The sequence below is a fragment of the Ascaphus truei genome, chromosome 1, assembly GCF_040206685.1.
Source record: "Ascaphus truei isolate aAscTru1 chromosome 1, aAscTru1.hap1, whole genome shotgun sequence".
Taxonomy (NCBI): domain Eukaryota; kingdom Metazoa; phylum Chordata; class Amphibia; order Anura; family Ascaphidae; genus Ascaphus; species Ascaphus truei.
In genome coordinates, this window is record NC_134483.1 from 83,175,784 (window position 1) to 83,201,454 (window position 25,671).

Here is a 25,671-nt window from a genome sequence, read left to right on the forward strand (position 1 = left end):
TGCTTTGATTTGTATCCCATGTGTGTAGGTCTGTACTGATTTTCAAGCTTACATGAATGGAATATGTTGGCAACATCTGTTTAACATAACTTAGGTCATCATTAATATACACATTCGATCATCAAAAGAGCATACAGTAGCTTAAAAATAAACATTTTAAGATTCCACGTGACAACCGTTTAATACTACTGTAAGAGCCTCAAAAATAAAAGCAGAAACATCTAAAGTGGTACACAGGAATCAAAGTAGAAATTACAAAGCTCCGTAAAGGGTGATCTTAACAAAAAATGAATTTTGAAACAGAATCTCTGGAATGTACCCAATACCTCCAGCCACAATTTATCATCCACTGTATCTAGACGTTTAGGCCTGCAACTCTACTGTGAATAGCAGTGATGCATTACTTATTACACTGCACATAGAGCAGGACTCTACAACTGGTGGCCCGCAGGCTTTCACTCACAGCTGCCTAAGCAACCAGTGGGACATTAGGAGCAAAGTGCAATTTTTCACACTAAAATACACGTGTAAGTTAAGTCAGCGGTGTGCAAAGGGGGGCACGGTGTTTACAGAGGCCCCGCGCTTAGAGCGTGAGGCCTCTGTTAACTTACCCGGCTCCAGTCACACGTCTGACAACGCGGCGTCAAATGACGCCCGTTGCTATAGAGACGTGACGTCAAATGACCCCACAACGTAATTTGACGCAACATTAGAGGCATGGGGGGGTGCGACGGAGGAGAGAAGGTATGCGGGGCGCAGGAATTTTGCACACCGCTGAGTTAAGGTAATGTAAAAAATATGCATGTATAGATGTGGTTCATGCTTGCAAAATTTAGAAATATTAAATACATTTAAAAATGAGATAACATATTACAATAAGCTTGTGGCCTTTCTACTCCTAAATGTTTTCTGATCTGACCCAGTTGAAGAGCTCCTAGAGCAGGGGTGTGCAATCTGTGTCAACACCCCCCACCCCCCACTTACCTTGTCTCCGGCTCTCTGCGTCAAATTACATTGGGGAGGGGTGAGGGAGTGGGGGGGGGGGGGGTTGGAATTGTATAATCCCTTAAAGATCTCTTATCTCTCTCTGTATGTATCTATCATGCTTATTTGGCTCTCCTAGTCCCAAAATCATGTATTTTTGTTTTCTATATGGTACTCTAGCTCTAAATAAAACAGGTTTGTCAAATGAATATCCAAAACCATTCCAACTAAAAGCTTGCCAGAGGGACCAGCAACACATTGCAAACCTACTGGGGTTTTTCTTGTATTATAATTTCACACATTTTTATCTTGGGAAATTAATGTATTCTCATTTTGCCTTTTTTGTTTGCATACCAGTTTTCATAAGCAGTTCTGAAATCAAAGGCAAATCTGAAAACTAATAAAACACACACTTGTTTATCACTTAAATGAACGAATTGGTATTTAGCCGTCCTCGCTTCCATAGGTGCAGGTGTCTCGCAATTCACATCATCAAACTAAATACCATTTCCAATGTTTCCTCAGGCCTGGAGTCTGCATCCCTGTACAGAACACAAGGCTCCAGCAGTGTGACAGACCTCAGGCAGATTCTTGAGTGTGGTAAGTAGATTTGTGTTTCCTGTATGATAAATACAAAAATTGCTATCATTGTGAAACTATTTATATTTCCTACCAGTGTAGTTAAAGTACAATCCCACACATACGAACAATGAACTAACAGTGTTGTGTTCAATTGGGGAAAACTAGGTAATAAAGATTTTTGTTCTAAAATAATTAAAAGTTTGTAAACTTGCAAGTTTTCTTGACAATATTTGTAAACGTGTCATTTGCAAACATTGTAACTTGGCTTTGGGGTTCGATTCTACTGCCCCTATCTCCCTCATAATAGTCCGTAGCCTGCCTTGTTCGCTGATTGGACTTGAATCTGATTACTTTATCAGCGCGGAGGCGCAAACAGGTGATAATTAGCCCTCCCTTCGGAGACCACATTGAAAATGTTTTATTGTTTTAACTTAAATACCTATGTCTAACTTTTATTTCTTATCAGTTAAATCTAGTCCTATGTGTGTAGACATGAGTTTTAAAGCCAAATATAGAGAAACTATATTTGTTTTACGACAAGAGAAGCAGGATTGTTTTTAATCTGATATACAAAAGTTAAAAAAAAATTTGAATCTCGCCTTCTAAGACTTTATGGTGAGTTGATGCTATTTTTCTTCTGATTAAAAAAAAACACACAACTGCCCAGCTGAAGTTTGGAGCACATACATAAAAAAGCCGTTGAGAAATGTTGACATTTCAGAAATAAAGAGACTATAAGACTTGTTTCATAAATGATTTGACTTTTTTTAATCAACAATGAAGCACTTGTATTTAACACTGAGATATTGATTAGTCTCTGGCTGTAAAATCTGATGGGCAGCATTTCCAGTTCTACTTGTAATAAATTGTTTCATTATGGGTTTTGAGTTGTGCAATATGCATTCCTTTCCATAGATGGCACTACAGGACATGATCTAGCATTACTCTTAAGAACATGCTTTTGCTTGTATTAAAGAAGCAATCCAAGCAGTAAAAAAAAAAGGGGGGGGTGTATGTGAACTTGTTTCTGTTTTAATGTGTGCAGTCTATGATTTACTTTATTGAGAACGAATTACCTAAGCTGCCGGTCGATTTTGTTCTGTGATCGATCAGCAAAGATCCTGCTTCCCAGGGTTCACCAAATGGCTGCCTTTCATTTGAAATCAATCCTTTAGTCAGTGTAACTCGGCAGCTACAATGTATTCTTATATTACTACATCTATTGTAACAGTTTGCAGCTCAAGCTGCTGGTAATATTGGCAACAAATAATCACACTGGAAAGTTGCTGCTGGGGAGGTGGTTAAAATCTGCTATAGAAATAAAAGGATGCTTATTATATTAACTCATTAAAAATGGCATCGAGTTGAAAGAAAAAGAAAAGTAGTATTAGCTAATACTATGGAACTTCTTTATTTCAACCGCATGTAGGATATTGCATGGATTGCTCAGTTGGGTTATAGTTTTCCACATCCACTTTTGTTCTGATTTGCATATTGTAGCTTTCTGTATAGTTGGCGAAAAACCATCAGGAGTGTGTGGCATGTGGTTCAAACATTTCAAAACCGTAAAAACTATGAAAGGCAAAGTGATCTCGATCAGCCTGTATGCAGTTTTCCAGCCCAGTTTACATTTTGGACATGACTCGTCAAATAAAAACTGCGGGGGGAAAAGTCAATACTTTAAACTAATGAAGTGTATTTTTGTTTGTTTTAAGCATGAGCTTATTGCAATCAGGGGAAACAACTTTTATGTATTGTCATCACAAAATGTCACTGGCGAGTTTTGCATATTGGACATATCCATTTCCTTATGTCTGCCCTTAATGTGTCACTTATCAAGCCCTCATCCCCACCCTTTAGAATGGAAACCTGATGTTTGTTTATACAAAATATTTACATGCAAAACAGACTTTTTTTAAAATGGCTTTTCCAACAACCATGTTCATTGTGTAACACATTTAAAGTAGTACTTTGACCCAACTGTAACATTTGTTGTGTATAGTAATGTTTGAAAAATCTCATTGCTGTTGTGGTTAGGTCTTGAAAAAGTTAGTACAGGCATACCCCGGTTTAAGGACACTCCCTTTAAGTACACTCGCGAGTAAGGACATATCGCCCAATGGGCAAACGGCAGCTCGCGCATGCGCCTGTCAGCACGTCCTGAACAGCAATACCAGCTCCCTACCTGTACCGAAGCTGTGCGCAAGCAGGGAGACTATAGAGGCTGTTACACATGCGTTATTTACATCAGTTATGCACGTATATGTCGATTGCAGTACAGTACATGCATCGATATGTGGGGCAGAAAGGTAGTGCTTTAGTGCTTCACTTTAAGTACATTTTCGCTTTACGTGCATGCTCTGGTAACATTGCGTACATCAATGCGGGGCATGCCTACTAGCTTCTTTATTATTAAATGACTTTTTTTAAAGCTGTTTTGTAGTTTGTTTTTTATTTGATTTGCCTTATTTTTATTTTTAATAGCTGTTGTTGTTTTTTCATTTTACAAGTTAAATGACATGTTGATAAGTGTTAGGAAAGGTAAGCTATGAGCCTGATCTTGTTTCCATACAGTTCTAAAACAAAATACTTTACTGGAATTGTTTATCATAAAAAAACAAAAAGGCAAATGTCAAAAATGGCATTAAAATCTAATTTTTAAACGGCTCTTCAAAAGGAGCCCAGCTGTATGGTACTGTACCTTATTTCTGCTTTACAATAAGGCATTTTAAAAACTTTAATTTATTTTGCAGATGCGGCTTCAGTTGATTTTGAGCAACTTGATTTACAAACCTTATCTGATGCGTTAAAGTGCTATCTTGTGGATCTCCCAAATCCCATCATTCCAGCTTTAATTTACAGTGAGATGCTTTCTGCTGTCACAGGTATGTTTCTGGGAGACGAATGGCATCAGTGTTTTGAGTCTACAGTTAGCAGGCAGTAAAATTAGCGCTTGGCGCAATTTATTTGTAGGTGGCAATTTAGCATGTTGGGTGTTTTACCCAGTTAAGTTATAGCAAATCCTGCTTCATATACAAGTACATTATATGCCTCAAAAGTCGATTTCTCTCCCCTACCCCTTTTTTGGGGTCTCTTGATTTTTTTTTTCTTAATTGTTACCTTAGCTCTAGGTTTTCCCAAACTTTTTTTTTGTGTGCAAGTTGTTCATTTGTATTAGTCCAACATGAAAATGGTGGTTCTATTGCAGCTTTCTAGGGTCGCAGTAGTTATTTTTAAACCATCTGTTGGATATTGCATATAGAGTTTTCACCTTATATATATATATATCTGTATCTGTCAACCTAGCAAAAAATAATTTTTAAGTACAAATATTGCAACACAAGTATTAAAAAAAAAAAAAAAAAAAGCATAATTCCCATTGATTAAAATAAAGACTCGTTTCCAGATCTGGTGGGATTTCTTATACGCAGGAGGTACTCAAACTCCATAATTCTCTGAAATGTAATATTACAATGTGTAATGTTTAACAATATCAAGGACTCTATCTGTGTGCAGAAAAAGCTAATTGTTAACCTTTTTTATCAGTGTTGGCCAATGTAGCATATTTGGGGAGGACATTGTGTTCTTTGGTTCAGCGGCCTGTGCTGGTCTGAGCACCTGCTTGTCAGTATAAGGCTTATCTTTTTTACAAAGTCCATGTAGAGAGTAGGTCGTCTAATTTTTAGCCCACTGCTCTGTTATGTCACATATTCATGAAACAGGATTTTGGCCTGATATAGGTCAGCCGATAAGCCCTGCATGTGATGCATTGTAGCCAATAGCGTGCAACTGTAAAAATCGCACCTCCCTGAGGTCTGTGGTCTACACTAGATGTCTTTGCAGTTCCATGTAACCTACATAGTCAGTCTCTTTCTTTTGCTTATCTGTTGAACACTGAAATTACAAAATGGGGGAATATTGTTGTGGAATCAATTACTGTTTTGATTTTTTAATTCATGGTTACATATTTATCTACAGAATCCCTAAACTCTGACGAATTCGCCCAACTGTTGAGGAAAATCATCAGATCACCTAACGTTCCTCACCAGTATTGGCTCACACTCCAGTATTTGCTCAAACATTTATTTCGACTTTGTCAACTTTCCAGCAAAAATCTATTGAGTGCAAAGTCGCTTGCTGAAATTTTCAGCCCACTGCTTTTCAGAAACCAGATATTGAGGTAAGTCAAATGTTCTTGTGAGAAACCCAATAAACAAATTGGGAATATTCAATTGCTTTCCTATATCACCCAACACAGAATGACCTGGTTGATATTAATCTCAGACATTATTTTACAGCCCAGACGCTTCAGAATACAGCACACAAATACTAGAAGTTCTAATTGCAAGTGAATGGAATGAAAGGCAAGCGGCACCAGGTAGGTTCTGCTTCTCGTTTCAGTGCTATTTACTTTGAAGCCTGTGTTCCTTCTAATGTTCATATCTATATCTTGTGTTAGCCCAGCTTAATAATCAAAAATGAATATCGTCTGTTCTGTGGCTAACGAAATGCTTTTATTTGTGCGAGCTTTCGAGATGCACGGATCTCTTCCGGCGGTGTTACAATGGATGAAGCAAGATAGGTTTTTACTTAAACAGTGCACCCTTGAATGTATCTGTGACTGAAGCCTATCCCTCCCCCCTGTGCAGTATGCGATTTATGACTTAAGGTTTTAAATGGTCCCTGAATGTTAGTGACCACAGAACGGTGGTGTGTGTGTGTGGTGTGTGTGTGGTGTGTGTGTGGTGTGTGTGTGTGTGTGTGTGTGTGTATGTATACATACACATTTACACACACAACCTGTGTTAACAGCGAGCATTAGCTTATAAGAGTTTTGTGTCAAATTGGATTTCAGGGAAAAGGTTACACGGTGTGCTAATTTGCATGTCATGTCCCAGAATCCCTTGCTGCAGTGGAAGCACTGTATGCTAGGTGATAATGGTGAAAGGCAGAGTTACCGACCTGTCTAAGACATGTGAATGTGCTCACAAGTGATCTTTTTATTTGGTGTGTATATATATGTACAAACATATATACACACACACATACACACATATACACACAGTCAGAAAAAAGTATTTACATTATTTCTCCATATTTATGAAGACTTTTTAATTTAATGTTGACCATACATTGTTTAATGTTATGTCAACATAATCATGGCTTCAAATACCTAATTTACTTCTGAGCCATGTCACAGTCTGCTTGTTAAACTTCCCTGCTGCATAAATTATGCAAATGTTAGTTTTTCTGAAAATAAAATCTAAAGTAAATCTAAAACATGATTTCATAAATGTATAGAAACTTCAGGTATTGACTCAATTTGCCTAGGGTACATTTGTGACTTATTTTGCTTATGGTATTTAGTGACTATACAGGACATCTATGCATAGCATTATAATAGAAATACAAGGTCCGCAGAGAAAAGTAATGGTTAGATCTGGATTACATTTTGCTGTAAAATGATTTTTAGTATTTTCTGCATACTGTTAATTGGATTTAGTCTTGCATACTGCCTTTTACATATACGTTACAATGAAACATGAGGCAGTATTGTTAAGGTATTTTGACGTGTTTTAAAATTTGGTCAAAAGAACAATGACATGCAATGTGATGCCTTTTTATTACATTAACAAGCCCATAATTGTGGGGAGTAAAGGCCAATTGAAGTTACTGTATTTTATTTTAGTGACTACTGAAGTTGTTCTAAAGTTGCATTTTTGTCCCTCGAGAGTCAAGGTTCTTTAAGATAGAATCGGAGACTGTTTAAATTTTAAATAATTGTCCCACCAATTTAGAGATGGTAATTGTGAAATGTTGATCAGCTGTTTACTTGCCACCAAAATTATAGTTAATGTCAAACTTTATGGTAACTACAGAACCAAGTCAAATACAGATTCCTCGTGAGAAAAGCACAATAAGTATCTCCTTAATCTTGTGCGCTGCTCCCCTCCTCAACCTGACCTCTGTTCCTGGCCATGATACTGGAGCACACCCTCCTGTTAAGGCCGCGTTCACACACGGAGCTTCGCGACACTGCGTCCGCGTGTGCGCGCCTCCATCTGCTGGGCGATGTGTGATCATCCCCAGCAGACGGAATGATCCGACAGGGCGGGGGGCGGCGGCGCAGTGTCACAGGCGATGGTGTGGTTTTTTTGTTTTTTTCCTCAGCACTGTGCTGGAGCTCCCTTTAGCACGGGAGGATATAATAAAGCAGCAATCCGGCGTACTGACAAGTCATGTGTATACATGATTCAACGGAGGCTGAGCTGGACCCCCTCCCCCCGTCTTCACTGTCTCAATTTCAGCAGCCAATCAATGTAAACGTCTGGGCATTGATTGGCTGCTGAAACAGACGTCGCGCTGCTGCAGTCGGAGATCACAGATTGAAAAGACTCCCGCGACTGCAGCAGCGTCGACGCGGTACTTTGCAGCCAATGGTAGTTTCAATACTGAACACTACCATTGGCCGCCAGGCACCTGTGATGACCGCGCGCGCACGTCGTGTAGTGCGCTGTGTGAGCTGGGCCTAAGTTTGCATGTCTGCATGTCGTTACCCCACCCAGAGCATGTAGGAGTTTTTTGGTTCGCCAAGTGTCTTTCTAGGCAGGTGCTCAGAGGTAAAGATTGTTACTGTTAATTCTCTCCTTTGACCTTGCATGGGTTTTTTTATAAATATATACTGTATTAGTTTCATGTTCTCTCATAACTTTCTCACTGTAACTCAGCTGGCTGAAGTGGAAGGAGCCCCATGTACATCAGAGCAGCAGTCACAAACAACTACACTGCAGATAGTGTTCTGCCAATGTTTGATTAATGTACCTCTCTGATTCCCTCATAGCTCTTTTATAGCCGATGCATTTTTTTTTTTTTTTAGATCTCTTTCCACAAAAACGCCAGATCTGTGTGTTCTTCCCCCCTTTTCTTTTCCTCCAACACCTATATAGTGGCTACCATATAATGACATTTTGTTTGTGGCCAAAGAGCTTTTGAGCCAATATGACACCCACGGATTTTTTTTCTCTCGCGCGCATCCTTGGTGTTTGTATTGAGTGAGACGGCATACTTTGTAATTTGTAGTTTTCCCACATTTACAGGATCTTATCTAGGAGATGATGCTAGTCAGACTGGGCGTGAGACATTTTTGTTTTCTAAAGACCTACAACATATCTCAGGGGTGGCCAAGTCCAGTCCTCAAGAGCCGCCAACAGGTCAGGTTTTCAGGCTATCCCTGCTTTCGGCACAGGTGGCTCACTCGTGCATCAGTCTTTGACTGAGCCCACAAGTGAGCCACCTGTGCCGAAAGCAGGGATAGCCTGAAAACCTGACCTGTTGGTAGGTCTTTGAGGACTGGAGTTGGCCACTGCTGACCCCAGATCTGACCCCAGATTCAGAATGGTGTGAAGCAGGATTAAACCACTTGCATGGCAGTTAATGCATTATTTGCTGTGCCTTACCCCCTCTTTGCACCAAAATGAATACGGCCCTGTGGCAGCCATGCTTTTATTTAGTGGCAGGAGGAAGACATGAGTGAACATGGCATGTATAAATATTTAATTCATTTACTTCTGAGGACCCCAGAAGAGTATTGCTAAACAACATTTTGCAGATGTATCTTGTAGAGTGTGACTTAAAAATGGCATGGTGCTATAAAATAAGTTTAGACATCACCTAATGCAGGGGTTCGCAAGCTGGGGGTGGGGGCGGCAGTTCTCCCCCAGGTATTTAAATGAAATGCTGGGGGACCGCGCGAGGCCTCTATAAAAAAAATTATCTTTCTTTCCAGCGACGCGTCGTCATGGTAACCCGGCGTGAAATGACATGCCATTTGACACGGGGGGGCACGAGGCGCTGAGGAGAGCAGGCAGGGGTGCGCACGGGGAAGTTTGCGCACCCCCGACCTAATGTACGCTATCCTAAATACATAATATAATATTACACACCCTCTGCATGGATCTGTCCCTGTCTCTACCCTCCCTCTTTGCTCATGTTCTGTGTCCCTCAGCAAACTGTCACAGTCACCATCACATCCTTTCTGTCAATCATTGCCATCATACGGTACTTCCTCTTTAAGGCACATTTTGCAATGACACTTTCTCTCCGTTACATTTGTGTTGCCCCTAATCTCCCCTTTTTACCCCAACGAGCACATCCCATAGCCCTGTCTGCTGATGTGAGCTGGTAAGGCTGCATTGTAATTAATGAAGGACAATCCAGAGTCGCAAAATGCCTTATTCTATAGACCCCTTAAAGAGAGAGGCTCATAATGGATCATATTGCAAAGTTTAGGAAAGTTCATGGTAGGGTGTGTTTGTATATGTTTATACTGCCTTGCTATTTGAAAACACAGGATATGTTTTGGCTTGATTCTCCAAACATTAGTCAGCAGATGCCCAAATACATGTATACCAAAGTCCTTATCATTAGCATCTCTAATTGGGTTATAAACGAGGAACTGTCTGTACAGTGTGGTTATAATATTTATATTATGGCAATCCACAACAATCTCTTATTCCAGTATAATAAACCATGCAATCTATAGATGTGTCCTTGTAACCTACAGAGCTAGTCAAATATCTGTACAGCAAAATTTTTATTGTATTTGCATTTGCTTTTAACTAAGGTTACAAATCTTCTCTTTGGACATGGTGTTATTTAGTTATAATTTAAAAAAAAGAGTTCTCGCTGCAAACTGATCATTGTGTGTTCTCATCCTGTGATATTTTTAATAAAAGCTCCCTCATCGCCAATCATTTCTTTCTTTGCCCCCCCCCCCCCCCCGTTCTAGCTGCCAATGCCTAGCACTACTATCCCACGGATAAAGTCTATATAATGCTCGAATTTCCCAGAGAACTTGGTTATGTTTAATGGAAAACAAATCAGCCACCTCAAGTGCTGAATCACGGCAGCTTATTTAGTAGTGTCTATATTAAACCAAAGCAGTTAAGAGTAGAAATGGACTAACATAGAAAGTATATGCATTCATGGCTTTATAGATATGGGAATTGCCAAGATGTCTTTCAGCTTCTTTACTCCCCATGGTTAGCAAATGTTGTCCTTGAGGATTCAATTAGCCACCGGGGGTCCTTCTTTAAGAAGTTAGTTTCAGTCCCACTTAGCAACACGCATACACAGAGAAAAAAGTGTTTCCTTTATAGCTGCACTCAAAGTGTAACCCCAAACAGATTTAAAAATGAGCATTTAATAAACATAAAAATTAAAGGAAATAATCCTAGATAGCGGTACAAGAAACAGTCACTTATTTTTTATTTTTAAACAATTAAAAATGAATACTGGGTGTGTGGTCTCACTACAGTGACAACTACGGCACACAAAAAATCTGTCCTGATTATAGAATAAAGGGCAGGCTGTGTGAATATACACTATATGACTGATAATTAGTCTATTAGACCTGGTAATGGTGGGTAACAAAGGGTAACATCTTACTTCTGGTAATGGTGGGGTAGTTTGTGCCTCTTAGAATATATAGGGTGTTATAATAGAATCATACCATTTTTACCCTTTAGTTTCAGCTGTGGGTAAATAAACAGGGGAAAGTATCAGGCTGGTTGAGCATATATGGTGTACTGTACTCGCTGTCCATATAATATCACTTCACGGAGTATACACAGATCACCAGGTGCCTCAGTAGTTGGTATAATTAGATCAAACGCAACAGAGAGCTGGTTAATAATAGCTGTCTCTAAGCAAGGAGCCAATCTCCTGAATGTATAATACCTGAAAAATAGATCTTGGTAGCAGTATACTGGTCTTACTGACCCTGCACCATATAAGAAGGGTTACCAGACCTGACTCTCATAACCCCAATCTCTTACTGGCTAGTAGTGGGCAAATCCCCCACCCCTCCAGGAACAAGAACCACCACGCTGTCCGTAATTCTGAGCAGTCTGCTATGGTGTGCAGTGAGACCCCTTGGCGCACACCAGCTTTTGAATCGACGTCACATATGGGTGACGTCGGATGCACGCAACGTACGGTTCACCGGTGTGCTTCATTGGGTGTGGGCTCCTCCTTCAGTCTTAGGCCTTGTCCATGGTAGCGCTGAGCGGGTGCGCTCACGCTGGCCGTGATGACACATTGCTGCAATGTGGGCCAGGGTGAGCAAGCGCCTGAGCATGCGCGGCACTTAGCTGCTTGCCAAGCAAGCAAATTTGAATTTGCCGCTTGCTTGCGCCACCGCGCATGAGCCTGCACGCTCAGCGCCACCCTGGCTGTAGCCCTAGTGCGTGCGCTTATAATTGGCTCTGGTTAGCCAGCCGTTCTATACTAGGGCTGCACGCGCCACAGCAATATGCGTGGAGCCGGCCGATCAGGGGGAAGACTGTGAAAAGTATGGTTTCGCGCTGCTGCCCGTTGTGGGTCACACACTATTACCGTGTCTGTGTGTGTGTGTGTGTGTGTGTGTGTGCGCTTGCGCTTGCGCCAAGGGCAGATAAAGTACTCACAATAACATAACTTATTTGCTGCACTAGGATTGAGCATTTATTAAATGGCGGGAAAAAATAATTCCAGGCGAAAGCCAATACATAAATAATGTAACATTTGGCATGGCCACGCCAACCCACGCGTGTCATAACCACGCCCACCTGTTGCTCAAAGCACAGACCTGTACACACAGAGTGCTTCACGTGCACGAGCATTCGCGCGCACCCGCCAACTATAAAACAAGCCTTGGGTTAAGTCCCCGATGGTGACGCGTGCGCCGCACACCAGACACTAACCTCAATCAGGTAGGCCCTAATGTGTTCTCTCGTGTTGATTCACGAAGCGCGGGGATGTGTCAGCTAGCTGGGGAGACAAGAAATGTCACATGGTGTGCTAGGAGCCAATAGTAGTTTGAGGAGAAAGAAAGTGTCTAAATCCCTTGCTTCAAAGTTCTTTTAGCGCAGGTTAAAGATGCAATTCTTTATGGTCAGTTTACATTAAGGAAACGCTTAATAGACAGAGTGGTAATTTTTTATTTATATTCCTCGAACAAGCAAAAAAAAAACGTAAGCATTTGTCTGTGGTATGGTACAGTTTAAAAAAAAAAGGGGGGGGGGAAATAAATAAACCCTGTGTGCATCATGAATAAGGCATGGAAATGTATATTTTTTTAAGTAGGGGTTGAAATAGCACCTTCATGTAACAGGTTATTATTATCTTGGGAAAGTTTATTTTGAGTGCAAAAATATTGATCTGTTAAAGTTTTTGCTATACAGTAGCTTTTGTTATTCTACTTTGTGGTGCTTTGAGCTGTGATTGGTGCAGTGATTTGAGCTGCTGTGCTTTGTCTGATGTCATGGCCGGGCCCCCCTGTCATGGCCGTGCGCCCCCCTCTGTTTTGGTCATGCCCCCGCACACCTCCCATCACTCCCTGCAGATCGCGATTTGAAGCTGTGCAGGAGCCAACACCGGTACCGTAGCTTTTAGGAGGGTTTTATTCCCTCATGTTGCCATAGGAACAGATGAACGCTTTAATCTTATTGGTTAGAGTGGTTATGTCACTAGTGGGCTGCTCTTCAGTGATTGCTGTTTGGAAATCAGTTACCGTGGGTAGCACCCACCCGTACTTACATCCTTTTAACTTTATATGAGTTAGCTGAGCAGGACTCACTGGTGTTTTTGTTTTTTTTTGGTTTTAGCATGTTACCCAAGTTAAGATGGTGAAATAGTTTTTAACAATTAGGCCAGAAATCAAATATTAGACGAAAAAACATGGGATTTATATTGCATTTGGGGAAAGTGTGTGTTACATTTTTGTCATGCAAAGCATGATTTGTGATGTATATTCTTTTGTGACATGTAATGTATTTATAAAATGTTTTACAAGGAAATACATTACCTCTCATTTTCAAGTATTTCCTGGGTACAGACTTATAATGACAATACATCGTTACACGTTATGTTTACTGACATTTTTTCATGGACAGTTGGGGGATAATATGTTATGGGCGATAAAACGGTGAATTAACAGATTAAAATGTGAGCGCTGAACTCTGGAAAGAACTTAAAGTAGAGGCAGCTTTGAGAGTCTCTTGTAGTTTGTTTTGGGACAACAGATAGCACAGTTCTACATTATTGTTACCCATGATGTTTTTCTCAGCTTTTTCCTAAGGAAACCTGTGCCATTTGAATTTTATATAGTTGTATTTCAGAACTCATTACATTGTTAGAAAGGGGGGACCTTAAAGCTGCAGTTGAATCTGTTGTTTTTTTTTAACATATATATTTTTCCCCATTCAATATGTGCATCAATACAATCTGCACACTGACAAATGATTAGTGAAGCTGCAGATCAATCAGTTCTCCTGTAATAGATCACTTGCTCAGGGTTATTTAATTCAGTTCTTGCACAGCATTGTGGGCAATGTAGTCATGGAATATGATTGACAGGGCAGTTACTAGATACAATTGGTTCACTGCCAGAGAGTGAGGCTCAAGAGCCAGAGCCTATCAGAAGGGGAAGGGGATTGTCCCTTTGGAAATGCTTCCTACATTAGAAACATTAAAAATGTCTTTAAAACATTTTTTTTAAATGCAAGTATTTTCTAATAATACAGAACTGATTTTATTTTTATTTTTTTAAAACACACACGTAGGATATTGCTTGAATTGCTGCTTTAAGTCGTTTTGAAAGCCTTTGTGCAATATATTTGAAGTGTAACTTTTATATTGTGCTAATTAAAAGGATCACAACTGCAAAGAATCCCATTGCATTAGTACGTTACCCCGTTAAATTACCACAGCTATGCATATGCAAAATTGCTCCACACAAGTGTGCACAAATTAACATGTTTTAACTATGTTAGAGGGCATTTGACTTATCAGGCCTAATTCTTGGCACGGTGGAACGAAAGCACTTCAATTAAACTATTTGCTGGCACCCTCTCGCGTCACATTACCAGGATAATCATACCGTGCCATTAGAAGCACTGTTTTCAGTCTGTTGCATTTCATCTTCTCTTCTGGGACATTCAGTGGCAGCAGTTCTGTGTAAACTGAATGACTTAAGGAGTTTAACCTCTTCATCAAGCTAATGTCTAAACAAAGGGTCCAGACACACTTCTCTGTCGTGTGTTTGTGGCCCCTCTGTCAGCCAGAAGAAATAATGGGGGGTGGGGGAGGGGGGGAAAGCTGTCAATAAGATTGCTGCTTTTGCAATATAACGGAGAAGCACCCTTCTGTTCCTGGGGACTTTATCACATGATGCAATTATTAAAGTTCTTTTGACCTAATTATTAAAATGCTAAATGTTATCCAGTGGTAATATCTTGTAGCTTTACCTTGGGTAATTACATCAATATGATACCATTGATTATTCATCTAAATGCATTCTAGTGAAATTACATTGATTTAAGTAAGGATGCCATGGTCGTCTTTTGGTCACAACAAAGCATAAAAATTAAATTCTTAGAACCTTTTTCTTTTACAATGTGAACTGTTATTACCATTTAATTCATTACTTGACCAAGCACCCTGCAATACATTGTGGAGAAAAAACCTTGCATAACCCTTAGGCAATAAAGAGCATTACCCCAGCCACAAAGTACCTGCTGTACAGTTTCAAATGAGTAATAGAATGTTGTGTGATGTGGGAATACGTGCAGAACAATGCATACCCACCCCTCTGCAGTAAAGGGATTAATCAGCCATGGAGAGCCCGTGTCCGGGTTTGAAATCCTTCACTGCTTGCTATGTAAGGGGATTACAAGGCTCTGGCAGTGCAGAGGTTAATCATGGCTACGGTGCACCTGTATCAGTGTTGCCTGAGGTTAAGAGCAGCTATGTGGCAGAGGGGGATGTGTGCAGACACGTCGTCTGTCTTCGCTTTCTTGGAGGTACAGACGTCTTTGCACGCCAGGGCTTCGCTTCTATTTTTTGCTAGTTAGCTGAGCCACTTCCTGAATTTGGCTGCATACAGGGCTTGACTTGACTGCCTTCCACTTGAACACTGCACCGAGCAGCCAGTTACAGCGGCTATTTTAAGACCCTGCACAATGGTGGGCTCGGTTACTGAGCTAAAACCAGAGCGCGCCCCGCATCAGCCACTTGTTAGCTGATGACAGCTTCCACTTTGATTGACGTCCTCTGCTTACACCCTCCCCCACCTGAAATCCCAAGCTCAGCAAATATTTGAACCTGCTCGAGTTAATCATGAAACTGAGATCTTTATCTCGGAGACGTGCAAGCTACAGTCTTTTTTTTTTTTTTTTTTTTTTTTTTCTCCTCTTCCCCCTCTTGAGTACAGTACTGAAATCGGCTTCACTTTTTAATCATTAACTTCAATGAAGGACTAGAATTCACTGCACTACCTCTGCGGCTTAATTTCTGAACAAAGTAGCGGATCGGGTTGTTCAAGAGGACCTTGCTATATTGGATTTTAAGTGCTCAACGCTGAAATTAGTATTTGGAAATACTTGAATACATCTATTTTCAAACGAAATTCTTCAACACTTTTATTTTTTGTAGAAATATATTTTTCTTTCCTGCTATTGAAGATTTTTTGGGAATTTATAAATATACTGTAAACTGGAGGAGATTTACGATGCATAACGTTCAAAGTAAGTTATGTTTAATTTCTTTCTGTTCCTTTTAGTTTGTTACCCTAAATCGGTATCCTCTACTTGGAGTTAATGCCTTTGTTGCTCTCGATACCCTGCAGCCGTTTGTGGTGGTCTTCACCCGCAGAACAAAAAGTTACATTGTAGTCACACTGGGCTTCACTTTGTCATTTGCCAGTTGTACTGTATGTAAACGCAGTGGAAATTCACTTGCCGGTGCCCTGTCTTGCACTGCCTGCAATATACATTCATAGCAAGCTCGACTGGTTTGGGCAGGGCATTAAATTGATCGTGTAAGCGTGACAGCTCAAGCTTTTAACACTTTCTAACAGTGTCCATAGTATGTTATGCAGCATTACTCTCGTGTGTCTGTCTGTGTGTCTGTGTGTAACAGATGTTAAAGCAGCAGACCCATCCTCCTTTATTATATTGAAGTATACTTCAAAATAGAAATATCTTGTTTAAAATTTTGTTTTTAATCCGTTTTATTAATGGTTGCCTATGCTTCAAGTAATGACACTGCGGCCTAATGGATTTAGATATATATATATATATCTCTATCACTCTCTCTCTCTCTCTCTCTCTCTCTCTCTCTCTCTCTCTCTCTCTCTCTCCTTAAACCTTTTTCACTGACTGCCTCACACCTCTGGAATGCCCTTCCCCTCAGTACCCGACTAGCACCCTCTCTATCCACCTTTAAGACCCACCTTAAGACCCACTTGCTTAAAGAAGCATATGAATAGCACTGTGGATATTCTGAACACATGATACATAAAGCTTGGCCCCCTGCAGACGCACTTACCAGAACTCCCTCCTACTGTCTCTGTACGTTCTACCTACCAATTAGGCTGTAAGCTCCTCGGGGCAGGGACTCCTCTTCCTTAATGTTACTTTTATGTCTAAAGCACTTATTCCCATGATCTGTTATTTATATTATCTGTTATTTATTTATCACATGTATTACTACTGTGAAGCGCTATGTACATTAATGGTGCTATATAAATAAAGACATACAATACAATATAGATATATATATATATATATATATATATATCTATAGATATATATCTCAGATTGAGAAGAATTTGAGTAATGCCAGATTTCCTCGCTTGGATCAAAGCAGCAATAACTAAATATTTTAGCTATAGCAATTTCAGGATGAAACATTTGCTTGTATATTGTAATAAATATACACTTTCATCGAAAGAAAATTACCCGTTAACTTAATACATATTGAGATTACTTGCATGAGGTGAATGTTGAAGCATATCTGGTAGTTTCGTCACTAAAAGGCCCTTTTAGGTGACATTTCCCCTATGTTAGCATGGACATTTCTTATTGCCTGAAAGTTTTGTTGTCGCTGTGTCAACGTGGCGCAGATTTATGACAATGGATTTAAGTGGCACACCGTATGCCGTAAACTCTATAGAAAATATTGCATGTACTCCATTCTGATACAGTAGGTCGTCATTCTCTGGACAATGTAATGGGTTGATTTAATAATCAAGAAACGGCTTGAAAAATGTGCGTAGCTTTGATAAATTTGATCGCTACAAACAACAAAAATGCTACCATTAGCATCTTTGACACATTTGGAAAACTGTCCCAATAAATAGTACAATAACAAGTGTATAGTTTATGCCTTATTGTACAAACCCTATGTAATGAAAATGCCTGCGGTACATTGCAAACTCCTATGATTGCAACAATGGTATTGAAATATAATTCTCTGATGTGCCCTTTTTTTGTTTTAATGTACAGTATTTTGCCTTTTTTTAAATGTTTAATTTGTATCTTGGACTGTCCTTTTCAGAAAGGGTGGACACTTTCTTAGAACATTTTAAAACCTATACGGCACATTCAGTAGGATCTGAAAGTACAGATAGAGATAGATGGATAGATATCTCTAAATATGTTTGCACTAAGACAAAGAAAGGAACATGCAAAATTCTACGTGCTGCAGCATATCCGCTTTTGTCAGTCTGCCAGCAGTGGAACATACCATTTTGCACAGTCATACAAAAAGGAATTACAAAGCTCGCGTAACATTACCAAATGTGAGCAGCCAAATGTAGAAGCTTTTTATGTGTTTTACAGTTCTGTGAAATGCATGTTATCCCCCTCCAGTGCAAACATGAATTTAAGATTGGTGTGGGAAAGGGATAATGAAACAGGAGTGGTCCGCTCTATTAATAGTACTTGACGTGATTGGTTAGCTTGCATGATGTAATAGGTTACAGCGAAACCCCTTAAAGGTTTTAAAATGAATTCCAAGACACCATTTCAAAGCAAGTCTTGGCTGTATTTCTCATAACTGGACTATACAAGCAAAACAAATGTACAATGCTATGTGGAATATGGATGAATTGGTTCCAGAATATGCTAAGATTGAAGCACTTTATGGGTCAGATTTGATGTTTTATATAGAAATGGAAGCACCAGGTAACTATTTAGCATTCTTTCTACCATACAAGTATATTAGGTTTGTGACACTTGTTAGTGCACATAAAGTGTGTACTTTTTTGTTTCCAATATTAATTACATTTAGGTTTTTATTTGGTCCAGCTTCTTTGTTGATCTTTCTTTCTGATTTACACAGAATATATTCTTAGTACAGTGAACAGTACTTTATTACATTTATGCAGGGAAATACCCTGTAGCTGTGAATTCAACTTCTTTTATCTTGAGGTTCATTAGTCAGACATTTTTTATCTTGAGAGGTTCATTATTCAGACATTAACACCTTTCCTCTACTAAAGCTGTAATATAACATTTTAAATGTAATATGTTCCTAAAATATAGAACATAGTCTCTGTAACTGGAGTGGTGAACATAATTTCAAAAGCTATTAGTACTCGATCTGTGTTTGTAAAGTTACTGTTAAATCAATAGATTGATATTCTGGAAATACATTTTCTTTAGTGCCTATTGTTTGTATTCGTTTCCTCTTTGACATCGAGAACATGTTTATGGTTTTAAATCTGATTCAGTACTAGAACCGAACATATCTTCTTGGTAGACGGATTAGTAATGGACATATTTGGGTCAAAGATTTTGTGTGTTCAGGTGGCATTGTGGGATTATTAATGTTAAAGCTCATTAAAATGTGATGCTTTCTAACTAAATATTGCTGCATTTGTTCTCCCCAACACAATTTACAGAAAAATATGAGCATACCTAGTGGTATAAATACATTGGGAATACTTTTATTTTGGTTGAGAATACTTTTATTTTGGTTGACAGATGACACATTGATAAAAATGTAATTGTACTTTTTTAAATGGTATGTTTTCTATACAATGTGACAGCCTGTTTGAAGTTGCTTTTATATGAAGAAATGCTATAACTTGATTTTTTTGTTTCTTTCAGCACTGCCACCAAAGCCTCCAAAATCTACTGCATTAACCAACAACGGTACAAATCACAATATGTCTCTGCAAGATGCTGAATGGTACTGGGGAGATATCTCAAGGTAAAACTAATATATGTCCTGCTTCCCATCTTATGCCGTATGCAATGTGATTGCTTGTGACCTTCCTGAACTTTCAAAATGTAATGCACACAAAATCCACTGGCACCCAAATTCTTTTTGCAAATGTATTTTAATCACTTTTAGCCTTTCACGTTGAACGATGCTACACAATTCCAGGTATTACGCATGTTCTGCTGGCCTGGATTATTTGTTTCAGCCCCTTCCAGTACCTAATGTACTGCATCACATATGTGCACCATTTCCTTTCCTCATGAATATATTTTATTTGTGCCTTTGTGATGTAGATAGAAAATGGTGTGCGTTTTATAGCTACTAGCATAGACAACATACTTGTTTTAAGGAAGAATATTATTTGGTCAGTCACCTTGTCTACAATGGCTGTTACCACAGTTTCTTAAAAATAATGTAGTTTTATAATTGATAACTCGACTAAAGTTAGGGCACTTAAGATTACAAGGCATTTTTTTTCTCTCCTTTTTATGGGTTAAGTGTTAATGTAAAAGTGGTGCTCATCCACGTGTTCCACACATGTTCTTGCGATCAAATGAAAAGGAGAAAATAGTAGGAAGATTGGGGTTGAAGGGTATTTTACAGCAAAAGTTGTCATATTGCAACATAGGGCCAACAATCAAGTAATGTTTTTCTGACCCTATCTTACCTGCAGTTTCACTTGTAGAAGTACTTTTTTATTTTAATGTTATTGAATACTTTGCAACTTCCTTTACTGTGACAAAAAAAGGATTTCAAGATAATGACTTTATTCTTAGCAAGCTCCCTCCGCAATAAAGGGTTTTACATAGTAATTACCAACACACCACAATTGCGTTCAATTTTTGTCTTGTTATCTTTAGAGAGGAGGTGAATGAAAAGCTACGTGATACCACTGATGGTACATATTTGGTACGAGATGCATCTACAAAAATGCATGGCGACTACACACTTACACTAAGGTAAGACACTAAAATGCATGTGATTTTTAAAGTTTGGTACATTGATTAATTTATTTATTTTTTATAAAAAGACAGACCTTTTTCCTGTTAATCTAACTGTTTACTGCTTATTATTTTTCAGGAAAGGTGGTAATAACAAATTAATCAAAATCTTTCACCGGGATGGGAAGTACGGCTTCTCTGATCCATTAACATTCAACTCCGTAGTCGAACTGATAATCCACTACAGAAATGAGTCGCTGGCCCAGTATAACCCTAAACTGGACGTAAAACTACTGTACCCCGTATCCAAATTACAACAGGTAAATAAAATCTCCATCCTTTAAAGGAAAATTTGTGTGGTCACTGCTACTAAAATGTTTTTTGTCTCCGTGAAAAAAATTGGAACGTTTTTAAATGTAAGATTTCTGAAATCTAATTCTATCTTTTTAAGGATCAAGTAGTCAAGGAAGACAATATTGAAGCAGTTGGGAAGAAATTACGCGAGTATAATCTTCAGTTTGAAGAAAAGAATCAAGAATATGACAAAATGTATGAAGACTACACAAGGACATCTCAGGTGTGTCATATATTCCTAATTGTTTCTATGTAGAAAATGCCTTTTTATTAATCTTGTTTTTATGGAGTGCTTGTATAATTGGAGCTGAGATGCTAATAAGAACCTGTTTTATGTCACACTTGGCATTATGCCTTTTAGAATGGTAAGACCGATCTAAGAACCTGTGCTATGTGATTTGAGGAAGGGTTATGTTAATGTACAACAAATAGCAAGTTTTTAGTTGACTAAATAACAGTACGGTATGTTAGAGATGTTTCTTTGGTCACATATTTTGATCTAAGTCAGTAGGGTTGGCAACTGTGTAAAATATAGTAGTTTATGTAAATGAAGGTTAAACATTTTTGTTTTGTGTATTAAATAAAAATATTACTTGTGAGCACACATGTCTAAAACAGGTGTGCATCCCTGCTTTTCGCCATTATCTCCTAGCATACAATGCTTCCACTGAAGCCAGGGATTCTGGGTAATGACATACAAATGAGCAGAGTTAACATATAAACGTATGCCGGCTGTATTACCCAGCTTTTCCGCACAGCCTGGGTTAAAGAAGTGTCTAGTGAGTAAACCACTGCTTCCACCTTTTTGGGTTTCATCAGTGCAAGGCTGGTTATACTGGCTTTATGAATACAAATAAGTGGTAAACATGAAGTTAATCGAACATCATACTGTACATCAGTCTACATTGTATCCCCTTTTTTGCATCTAGTAGCTAAATTGTTCTTTTGTTGCAGGAAATTCAAATGAAAAGAACTGCCATTGAAGCATTTAATGAGACCATTAAAATATTTGAAGAACAGTGCCAAACACAAGAAAAGTACAGCAAAGAATACATTGACAAATTTAAGCGTGAAGGAAATGAAAAAGAAATACAAAGGTAAAGGTTTGTGTGATTAACAGACATCCAAAATTAATATATATATATTATTTTTTTATTCAAAATGTAATGTTATGGCTTTATAAGTAATGCAGATATTCAAACTTTGTTAATTCTTGTAAAGCAGGGAAACAGTTTGAAATAATGTGTCAACCGGTAACCAACAAGCACTTGTTGTTATTGCCCATCAAATTCTTTACTGTCCCCCTCTGCAGTACTGATTGGAATTTGTTCCAAAACTGTACAGTAGCCTGTATATCCTACAAAATAAGTAACATTCAAAATGAAAATGCTTTCTAGTAAAGACTGCAAATACTTAAATAAATCAACATTAAAGGGATATCAAATGTTATATGCAAGTGGAAATCGTTTTCTATTGATGGAACAATACCATTTAGTTTTTTTTTATTGCAAGATGGTAGTTCATGAACAAAAACAGTGTACTGCTGTATGCCAACAATTTAGGGCGCAATCCGTAAATTCACATAGAGACGACTATAGGACTTTGTCCTTTAGCACATTGTAACCAGGTTTAATTAACCAGTACTATCTGCACAAGGCCAGGGAGCTTATGGAATGCTTTAGAAGAAGTTAAAAGTACTTAAAACTTGCGCATTAACGTTTTTTCTTTTTCTTCTTTTTTTTCCTCCAGGATCTTACACAATCATGAGAAGCTTAAGTCCCGAATCAGTGAAATTGTAGACAGCAAACGTAGATTAGAAGAAGATTTGAAGAAACAGGCAGCAGAATATCGGGAGATTGATAAGCGCATGAACAGCATCAAACCAGACTTAATTCAGCTGAGAAAGACAAGAGACCAGTACTTAATGTAAGTTTTTTTTTTTTCTTCCCACCACCCCCCATGCTCATACCAATAATGTAATGCTGCATACTCATTCGCACTACTAATCTATTTATTTTATTTTTATTATTATTGTAGGTGGTTGACGCAAAAAGGAGTCAGACAGAAGAAAATAAACGAATGGCTGGCCAGTGATAACACAGAAGAGTAAGCATTTTTATTTTGTAATTTTCAGAGCAGCATATGGATAAACTGAAACTGACTAGCGACCTTTCTTAAAATGTGATTGCCATTTGATTTTCACTGTAATAGCCATTAAATGACTCGAGCCAAAAGATAATTGTACCACATATCTGTTGGCACAGCATATTTGTCAAATGTCTATCACATATTGCCTCTGGGTCTCTTTAAAGGGGTTTCTGGCTAATTTACAGTTGTATGAGGGCCAGAAATATCTAAATTAGAAACTTTAATTGATAGAACAATTTTAAATCTGCGGTTTCTCCATTCTATTGTGTGTACACACACTCTTACACTTTTGGTCATTGGCAAAGCATTGTGAAAAAGAATAGTGTGGCGCAAACAGTGTAAGCACCTTACTCACAAAATAAATGCACAATATAGATATCTATATATCTATCTCCATAAAATTACAATGGAGTGTTCCAAAACAGTGTCCATGTGAATATGCATACAGTTCATAGAAGAGAAAAGTCCCCAGGTCCAAATGAACTGGAGATTAGAATGGGGTCACCAGTTCCTACAGCCAGAGTCCAAAGGGATTCCATCCCTGTTGAATGTAATTGAGGTGAAAAATGTCTCGTGGCACATGGATCCCTGGGTATGTGCCAGAAAAAATAGTATAATCCTGTATAACAAGTGTCTATAATGGACAATAAGTGAGAGTTTGTCATAAGCTTAAGGCCTGGGACATGGTCAGCGCTTATGCGCTGAGCCGTGCACTGCTCGGCACTGAGCCCCTGCAGCCGCAATGAGAGCGGCTTTAGCAGGGGCTCGCGCACGCGTCGGCACGCTTGGGGAAGCGTGTGTCTGACGGCGTTATGACATTTCCCCGCTTCCGGAGCGCAGGGCCGGTCACGTGAGCGGTTCGCCCAATGAGGACGAACCAGCTCTGTGACATCACTGGCCCGCCCCCCGGCCCTCCCCCTGATGGCGCGCTGTGTAAGGCCAGGGAAAGGACAGCTTTCCCTGAGCCTCATCGCGCCTCAGCACTGGTTAAAGGCACTATGTCCCAGGCCTTATGCATTAACTTATGACTTTTAGTCACTGTTTTTTACTGCTCCCAGATGTCTCGTTAACCTCAGGTGAGGTTTTTTTTAGGAGAGGCGGTGTTCCATACAAAGACAGTGTGATTGCATTAGAATATCACATAAAACCAATGTATGTTGGTTAAGTGGATTGCTCTAGTATTCATTCATTACACACATGTGAAAGTCTATAGCCACAGTCCCACTTTCTCAAGTGTAGGAATAATGTGCTCTAAAAGGGATGGAGCACAAAAAAGCCACTGTCCTCTACGGTGATCTGGCTGTTTATAGAGGCATTCCCAAAGAGGTATAGTGTGTTTAAGGGGTATGCAAACTTGGGTTCCCCCAAACACTGTTCCCTGCCTTTTGGATACTGGAAGTCATGGAGAGCTTCTCTTTACTCCGAACCAGGGTCTGAACGGGGCACTTCTCGTGGTCTGCTCCTTGTAGAGTGCCGAGTCAGGCATGCTACTTTCTTCCTTCTCAGCTGTGATTTGTCAGGTGGTTTGTGTTACGGAGCTGTGTAAGGTAAATCCTATGTGCCAAACTGCTGATTATACCACCTTGGGAACGCATCTATAACTGCCGTATCACCGTAGAGGACTGAGTATTTTAGTGCTCATTCTCTTTTTTTAGGGCACATTTTTCCTATTGCACTCGAAAGTGGGGCTGTGGCTATAAACACTCCTTCACATATTATTTGGAATGAAGGCATACTAGTCCAATCCATTTAACCAACATACATTGGTTTTATATGATATTCTAATTGCATAAAAATACTTCTTTAATGAAACAATCACACTGTCTTTGTATGGAACACCTACACCTAAAAACCTCACCCTAGATGAACGAGACATCTGGGAGCAGTAAAAAACACTGACTACAAGTCATATAAGCTAATGCATTAAGAAACTTAATGTGCCTAAAACTCACTTATTGTCCATTACAGACACTATTGTTTATACAGGATTATACTATTTTTTTTTTTCTTCTGGTACATACCCATGGATCCATGCGTCTAGAGACCTTCACATTGGTTAAGCAAGTCTGGACCTTCTAAGATTTTGATTGCTTTAACAATGCTAGAGAAGCCTGCTGCATAGCAATATATTGCAGAACCATCTTTTGTAAAGGGGTATCACCAGTGAAAGATTAAATAATATAACCTTTAAAAGTGATGAGGCATCTGAATATAAAGCAAAGTTCTTCTTGTTTGGGGCTTCTACATTAAGGTACTGTAGCATTCTGAGAAAAATAAGACCCCTTGTTTTGCTTTATCCAGGCAGTACTCTATGGTAGAAGATGAGGACTTGCCACACCACGATGAGAGGACGTGGAATGTTGGCAATATCAACAGAAGCCAAGCCGAAAACCTGCTGCGTGGGAAGCGGGATGGAACATTCCTTGTGCGCGAGAGCAGCAAGCAGGGGTGCTACGCATGCTCTGTGGTGTAAGTATTGTTAAAATTGTTGATGAAAAAATAATTGTTTATGCAGTAATATATTTTCACAAACAAAAAGTAAAGATTTTTGAATTGTCATTACATTGGCAATTAGAAGAAAGGGGAAAAAATAACTGCAGGAAGGGTATATTGC

The 25,671-nt window shown here is 39.1% G+C and overlaps 1 protein-coding gene across 4 annotated transcripts in view; it reads left to right on the plus strand.

Annotated features, from left to right (window-relative positions):
* PIK3R1 (phosphoinositide-3-kinase regulatory subunit 1) overlaps nucleotides 1–25,671 on the plus strand; it is a 73,049-nt gene that overhangs the window by 44,912 nt on the left and 2,466 nt on the right. For 2 of the 4 annotated variants that reach the window (XM_075590486.1, XM_075590496.1), the window contains exons 3-14: nucleotides 1,510–1,584; nucleotides 4,320–4,451; nucleotides 5,545–5,746; nucleotides 5,865–5,944; nucleotides 19,500–19,602; nucleotides 20,475–20,573; nucleotides 20,695–20,875; nucleotides 21,007–21,132; nucleotides 21,864–22,006; nucleotides 22,659–22,835; nucleotides 22,947–23,015; nucleotides 25,359–25,526. In XM_075590486.1, the coding sequence (XP_075446601.1) occupies nucleotides 1,510–1,584; nucleotides 4,320–4,451; nucleotides 5,545–5,746; nucleotides 5,865–5,944; nucleotides 19,500–19,602; nucleotides 20,475–20,573; nucleotides 20,695–20,875; nucleotides 21,007–21,132; nucleotides 21,864–22,006; nucleotides 22,659–22,835; nucleotides 22,947–23,015; nucleotides 25,359–25,526 (1,555 nt within the window). Of the gene's footprint in view, nucleotides 1–1,509; nucleotides 1,585–4,319; nucleotides 4,452–5,544; nucleotides 5,747–5,864; nucleotides 5,945–15,849; nucleotides 16,131–18,392; nucleotides 18,573–19,499; nucleotides 19,603–20,474; nucleotides 20,574–20,694; nucleotides 20,876–21,006; nucleotides 21,133–21,863; nucleotides 22,007–22,658; nucleotides 22,836–22,946; nucleotides 23,016–25,358; nucleotides 25,527–25,671 lie in introns of those variants that run through there. The other 2 variants (XM_075590516.1, XM_075590506.1) reach the window with 2 other exon arrangements.